At 38.2% G+C, this 7,474-nt stretch overlaps 1 protein-coding gene across 4 annotated transcripts in view; it reads right to left on the bottom strand.

The window, feature by feature from the left end:
- bicc1a (BicC family RNA binding protein 1a) overlaps nucleotides 1-7,474 on the bottom strand; it is a 52,551-nt gene that overhangs the window by 31,408 nt on the left and 13,669 nt on the right. For 2 of the 4 annotated variants that reach the window (XM_053237686.1, XM_053237684.1), the window contains exon 2: nucleotides 4,006-4,052. In XM_053237686.1, the coding sequence (XP_053093661.1) occupies nucleotides 4,006-4,052 (47 nt within the window). Of the gene's footprint in view, nucleotides 1-4,005; nucleotides 4,053-6,283; nucleotides 7,037-7,474 lie in introns of those variants that run through there. The other 2 variants (XM_053237687.1, XM_053237685.1) reach the window with 2 other exon arrangements.

Genomic DNA, 7,474 nt, shown 5'->3' on the forward strand with positions numbered 1-7,474 from the left:
GTGCACGTTTGTATTTAAAGAGAGTGTGTATTCAGTATTTACAAAGAGACTGTTTCACTAACTCTTCAGCTTCAGCTGAAAAAAAGAAGGAGAGAATGAAGAAAGAGGGAATGAAAATCAAACAAAGGAACCAGCACCAGGGAAAAAAAGCAGACACTTAAAATGCTTAAGCTTTTGTTTATCTCGAGCTTTTCATAAAGATCTAAAATTGCCAGATTCCTGAGCACGACTCCGCCGTGTGAAACACAACAGTTCTGCGCTCTTCGAGCCAAAACAGCCGAGCTCGTCAATTCTTTTGTTTCGGAACAATAGGAAATAAACGAGGACGGGGACAGCAAGAGTTCTGCGGCTCTCCACTTGTTCAGGGACAGATTTAAATGATTTCCGCAGTGACGACAGGAGTAGGGAAAAGTTCCTGGTATTCCCCTGGGAATGATAATAAAAACAGCAGTAAAGGGACGAGAAACAATTAAAACGCAGGATATACGCAGATTAAAAAAAGAGAGATGAACCATGTGGACACTGAAATTTCACACAGTGGTTTTTCCTTTGCTTTCTTTCTTACTCATTTTTCTTTTTCCTTTTTCCCTCTCTTTCTTCCTCTTTTCTTGTCTGTCCCACTCTTCTTTCTCTTTTTACTCTTCACATTTTTCCAGCTTTTTACTTTTTTCTTTCTCTTACTTTCTTGCTCTCGTTCCTTTTTTCCCCCCACTCTTTCATGTTGTCTCTCACTTTACTTACTCTTTCTTTATTTCTCATACTCGTTCTCTTTTTTACTCTCCCACTCTCTTCTTTCTTATTCTCTAACCTTTCCCTTTCTACCTCCCTTCTATTTTCTTTCTCTCTCTCTCTCTCTCTCTCTCTTCCTTCCTCTTTCTTTCCATCTTTCTCTCTCCCTTCCTTTCTCTCTCCCATTCTTCCTTCCTATTTCTTTCTCTCTTTTTGTCCCTTTATTCCTTCCTTTCTCTCTCTTTCTGCCTTCCATCCTTCCTTCCTTCCTCTTTTTCTTCCCTTCTGTTTTTCCTCACTCTTTCTTCCTTTCTTCCTTCTGGTACTGCACCTTACATTTTGTTGTACTGCTGTGCAATGACAATTCTATTCATTCTCTCTTTCTTCCATCCTTCCTTCCTCTTTCTCTCTCTCTCTCTCTTCCTTTCTCATTCTTTTGTTTTTTTTCCTCACTCTCATGCTCTCTTTATGGCACAATATATTACAATCACAGAATGAGCAAGGTGTCATTAATAAGAAAGCATGAAATACTCTGTAAGTGATTTGTAGCTCCACTGAAACTCGCTACTCATCTGAGATGAAATGTGTACAGTCGAGAAAAAACAAGAATGTGTGTATGTTTACACTTCGCAACGGTCTCCTCCCATCTTCACTCACACACTCCACACTGTCGTCTTAACATGAGCAAAGTGTGTGTGTGTGTGTGCGCGTGTGTGTGTGTGCGCGAGAGAGAGATCACAGAGAGGAAACCAGTAAGTACCAGGTCTATTGATTTGACCTTTTTAGAGCTTTGAGTCATGACTGTCTGAGCTACTATTTAATAGCATGCTGAGATTACCATCACAAGTAATGTAAGTATAAGTAGCCAATGTAATATAGCAACTGAAAATAAATACCGCAAACAACACTTACACTCGACACCATCTCATTTTTAAAGAAAAAAAAAAAAAAAAAAAACCAAATCGCTGCTCTCCATGATTTTCATCCAGCTCTACGTATCTGAAGAAGTGCTCTTCTATCCTCCGCTTGTACTGTCAGTGCAGTTCGTTTAAAAAAAAGGAGAGACTGGCTAATCTTACAAAGAGTCATACAGGTCAAAGGCCTAAGGTCATACAGTCAATAAATTATGATTAAATTTAGCTAGTGTTAGCTGCCTGGGTTTATGCCATCAGTTTGTTCACTCATGTTGGTTTGCTAGTTATAATGTCAGTACAGTGAGCTACAGCTTAGACATCAAAATGTACGACAAACCAGGAAAACTGAAAGAACTCCCTGCTGAGGGTCTGTTAGAATAGTTTACAGCAGCTTTGCTACACAAGTGTCCAGGCGTGTCAGGTGTGTGTTGGGAACGTGCGTGTTCATGAGGCTCGCCTGTCATGCCCGAAGCCGTCAATCACCTCATCAACCACGCCCTTTTGTTTATCATCAAATAACTCCAACAAAATGCATTTATCGTGAGGAAAAATATTGGGCTGAATATCAAGGGCAAAAGAACCTGTAAAAAGCGACATCCCACTAATCTCGAAAATAATGTGTGGATCTGTAACTTAAAATAGAAGTTTGCCTGGGATCCCGTTCACTAACATGGGAATAGCTGGAGTAAAAACTGTCCTGCAGCCAGCCACTAGAGGGCCTCAGAGACACTTTAGCTTCACTTTTGAATGCCCGTCACGATGTCCATCCATATATACGGTCATTAGTTTAAACACACACACCAAATATTAAATGTTTATACTGTAGAAGTCATTAAGACAGTGTTTTTTCTTTCTCTGCTTGTTGAACCTACTGGCCCTCCAGGCGACTACGAATAAAACACAAACACCTCAGAAAAACCACAACATTTTTACGTATTGCGATAGTGACACCAACACGGACGTTTCGCCTCCACACCAACAGAGGGCAAGCTCTCTGGACTTCGAGACTCATTTGTTTAATCTGTTTTCTGTTCGTAGAGTAAACCACGTGAACACTTAACATTAGCGCGAAGCCTTGCTGATAATCTACTCTCGTGTACATTCTGAGCCTTCGTTCTCAGCAGCCATTTTGCGTATGATCTGGTTTTGTTTCTCGTTTTCTCTCACCGTGGATTTCCCCATACTTGATCGTCTATTGTTATTCCGTGTCCCAGCCCCAGCATGTGACCTTGACCTTGACCTTGCACCATTGTTGCTTATGGCCTATTCTGTGTGTGTAGGACCTGAAACCACGAAAGCGCCTCGGGATCTGGATTGTGTTTGTAATAAACCTTCTGCACATGGATCCTCAGTATTTCCCCAGAGTCTCCTTCATTACAGATATGATATTCTTGCCATTTGACTCACTCCTACACTCCACTCGCATTTGTTTGGACCCCTGTTCCCGCTTAGTGTTGGTTATTTGATAAATCTCAACCTGCACAGCATACAGCTTTTAATCCCCCATGGAGCTGGACTGAAATCGGTGGCGTATCGGTGGAGCTGTTCTCGTAATCTGGAGATCGTCTCCTGTTCAGGGTTTAAATAAAAAATGACAACGCATGGCACGCTTTTGAGGTGAAACGACTTTACGTAAAGAGCCAACTAATTTTTCCATTCCTGGACTACAAGTACAGGAACATGTGCAGCTAATGGAAGAGAAATGAAGCGAGATCAGTGAGAGCAGATGGGTTTAATGCTCTCAGTGTAGATGTAGTGACAGAGAAGGTGAAGAAGAAAAAAAAACAGAGAAACCGAAGTACCATTTCAAACCAAACTGGCAAAATGATGATCTGATTTCAGTCGGCTCGCGTTTATTTTCGAGAGCTGACGTCTGAAATTCCCTGAAGCTCGACGGGACAAAGTGAAATGTTTTGTCTAAAGGTGGAGAGAGAAACATCAACACCTGTGAGAAATCCACTTCAAGTCACACACGTGTGGAAACAACTTGTTTCTTGGATGTTCCACAACATTAAATGTAGCTATAAACAGATAAAAAGTACATTGTATTCTTTAATTAACAAAAAAATGTACTTGCTGGAAAATTGCTCTGGTATAAGAGGAATAAATCACTTAATGTCATGATGTTATTAGGAAAATAATCAAACTCTAAGTGGTAACAGCAGCTTCATATAAAGCTGCATCGCACCACCACTGATTGTCGTTGATTATTGTCCTGTAACAGCATGCCACCCTTAGGTTTTATTCCAATGCTTCTCTATCATATCTAACCAGCTCCAGAGAAACTTTAAAATCAGGTCTAAGTGCAAAACCGGGAGAAAACATTGTGGGAGTAAAAGAAATGTAGAAATCTGAGATTTACCTTTTGGAAAAAATCCTCTCCTCCGATGACTCGTCCTTCACTGGCTGCTACGAGAAAGAGAAAGAGAGAGAGAGAGAGAGAGAGAGAGAGATTCAGGATACACTTTGAATAACATGCATCTTATACTAACTCAGTTAAGGCTGCACAATACATTGTTCATCAATCATTATCACGATATTGTCCATTGCATGGCATTACTAGTATAACAGTAAACTTTTGTTTAAAAAAAAAAAAAAAAAAAAAAATCATGATAATTGATTCCCTCTCTATTCTGGCTTTTTGATTCAGGTTATTTTTCCTCTTTATCATTGTTAGAATTTGCATAAAACAGCTGAATGGAAAACCTCACGCTAATGCTACCGTGTGCGCGCACTGTCTGCAGTTCCTCAAAGCATAATGAGCTGCAAACTTTAGCAATCGTAAGAAGACTCAATCATACTGGAGGAAAGACTCCTGTTTTAGCCAGAGTTAATGTACGATTTTAAAGAAAGAAACTACAACGTAGAGTCAGAAGGTGTTTATTTTTAGATTTACATTTAATTTTAATGCAATATGTTTTAGCCACATTTAAAAACTACAAACTAAAAATTTAAGAACGAGTAGAACTCCATGCCCACTGCGTTGGTGGCCTCTGCAACCAACAAGTCTAGTCGCTGTTCTTGTTCAGACCTCAGTCTTGTTTGTCTGCCTCCAGTACTCTTAAAATATACTTCAAACTAGAAGAAAGCTATTGAAGAAAAAAAATAATAAAAATTCCCATCTCATCTGTTAAACATGCAAAAAAGTTCATAAAGCCAAGTGCTGATATTAAAGATAATGAAATTTATAATTAATTAATTCAATAGCTTTCTTCCAGGTGCAGTATCCTAAAAAAAAAAAAAAAAACATTTTAGAAATTTGACCTTGACCCAGTTTAGATCTATTAAAAAATCTAATCATTTCATCTGCAGGTTACGATGATAATTCCGTATAAATCCTACAAACATTCCACCACTCGATCATGAAATATCACATTAACAAGAGTCTCAGACTGATAAATACACGGACAACTTGAAAACATAATGCTTTCTCTATCTAGTGTTGGATAAAAATGAGAAGTTGCCTGCAGTGAATAATCTTGAGGGAAAAAAAAAAAAGTCAAAAAAATCAAATGCAGGTTTATAAGGGATCTTTAGTTTCCAAGCAACCTCAGAACTCTAACACACGTCTGTGGCTCTAACTCTCTTTGTGTAACGTTCTCTTTCTTCTTTTTCTAGATCAGCAGCTCTGACAGTAGCTTCGGCTTCGAGATAAATCACAGGTTTCTATTAATGCGCTCGTTCTAATACGTTATCGTTTCTATAGCAACAGCTCATTCACAGAGACTTGTGTGGTGGACGCTCCACATAAAAAGGTGAGGTTTTCTGCGAGAAGACGTTTATTTAACATTTTTGGAAGGAGTCTCCAGTGTCAGACACGTGAAACAGTCAGATATAAAGTTTTCCAACACGGGAAAGTCTTCAAGATGGAGGAGTTTGCGCTTTCCGGTTTCTTAGTAACATGACAAGCTGTGTGTTTGGTTTTTTTTTTGTATTACTAACTTCAAGAGAGAAAGAAAAAAAAAAAAAAAAAAAAAAAAAAAAAAAAAAAAAAAAAAGAGAGGCTACTTTATAGCTGCTATAGCATAAGTGATAACAGGAGGTAACTACAAACTGATAAAAAAAATTTTTTTTTAAAAAGGCATGCACTTATCGTTAATTCGTTAACAAATAAAAATGATAGCAGTTGGCAAATTGCTGAAATAGTGGAAAAAATGATTTAGGACATTGGTGTTATTGGTAAATAATCAACTCTGGGGCAGTAACAGTAACTCTTGTTTGTGTCAGTCACATCACACCACCGTGACGCTGATTATTTTTCTATACCAGCACTGCCCCCAAGTGTTTACTTACATAAACACCACAAAAAAAACAAAAAAACAACACAGTTTACTATTCTTAGTGGCACACTGGAGCCCAAAATGGCTGTTTGTCTAACAGTTCATTAGACGAGTGTATAAAGTTACATCTAATATCATAATACATGGCTTTTATTACAGCTTATAGTGCTAGTGTAGAACTGTAGAAACACACTGCACCCGAATCTAATGGTTGTTCATGTTCATTAAAAATGAACTTTTCACTTCTAGAGAGCATGTGACATTTGTTTACCCACAATTCCTTGCTAGTGTTCCAGTTTAGATAAAAACCCAAACACTGCTAGCTGAATAGGATTAAAACAAAGAATTACATGATGTTACCAAATATCACAATCTTTCGTCAAGAGACGTCCACGAGTTGCGCAAGCCTGACCAATGAAAAGAGTCACATTAACAGCACCATTTCTGTCAGTTCGGATCCCTCACACATCCATCCATGAGCAATAATAGTCCTCTTTTCTTCATCCTCAGAAGGCATATTAAAAATCTCCACTCATGCCAAAACCTAGACGACTCAAACATGTTTTTGCACACATTTTAAACACGGACACTGGGATCAGCCTGTTCACCGGGAATCCTGATCAGCCGCCAAAGCCGGGAGAAAGACGAGGAAGACTTGATTACACGGATAATCATAAACATATTTGGCCATATTTCAGCAGACAGGAAGCGCTGAAGTCCAGGGCTCTTCTCCAAAAACAAAATCTAAGCTGCTGACCTTTTCTTCAACTGTTTCTTCAGACTGGTCATTAAGAGAGATCTCACATACGCAGTGTTCGGTGCTCAGCGCAGCTTAACGTGTTCGACACCGCAGGCCTGAGAGCGTAGTCTCCATTCGCCTTGACGTGAACCCTGGCGCAACACAATGCATTGTGGGTCACATTCTTGGACGTGTGAAATGGGTGCAGAGCGCACAGAGCTGGAGTGCTGCAGAAAGAGGAGTGAGCGATGTGACAGAACGATCATACTGTGATTCTCAAAGCCATTTCTACAATACATGTGAATGTATGAATGTATTTATCAATGTTTGTTTTTTTTTTAAACTAACTTCAGTTAAACTCTTTCAAAACAAAAATCAATTACACTGTAAAAATAATAAATATAATAAATCAATCCTAACAAAAGGAAAAAAACAGTCAAGACTCTTTATATGTAAACATATCCAATTCCAAAAATAAAATATCTTTTGCAATTTCGATTCCAATTCATGAAATTTGTCACAGAATCTGATATTCGATATATTTTCTCCGATATCTTTTTGCTAGTCTCAACCTAAGTATTGGATTGATGCCATCTTTTATTTTTATGTTTAAAAATATTTTTATTTATATAAAAAAAAAATGAACTTCTGCTTCCGGTCAGTTTCTAATTACATAAAATTATTATAATTAAAAAGTATCATTATATATACCACAATATCTTAGAAAAGCAAAGTAACACAATTTATCACGATATCGATATTATATCATCATATCACGCAGCCCTATTCAGAAACACAAAGTACTCTTGATA

The sequence above is a fragment of the Pangasianodon hypophthalmus genome, chromosome 10 (genome assembly GCF_027358585.1).
Source record: "Pangasianodon hypophthalmus isolate fPanHyp1 chromosome 10, fPanHyp1.pri, whole genome shotgun sequence".
Classification (NCBI taxonomy): Eukaryota; Metazoa; Chordata; class Actinopteri; order Siluriformes; family Pangasiidae; genus Pangasianodon; species Pangasianodon hypophthalmus.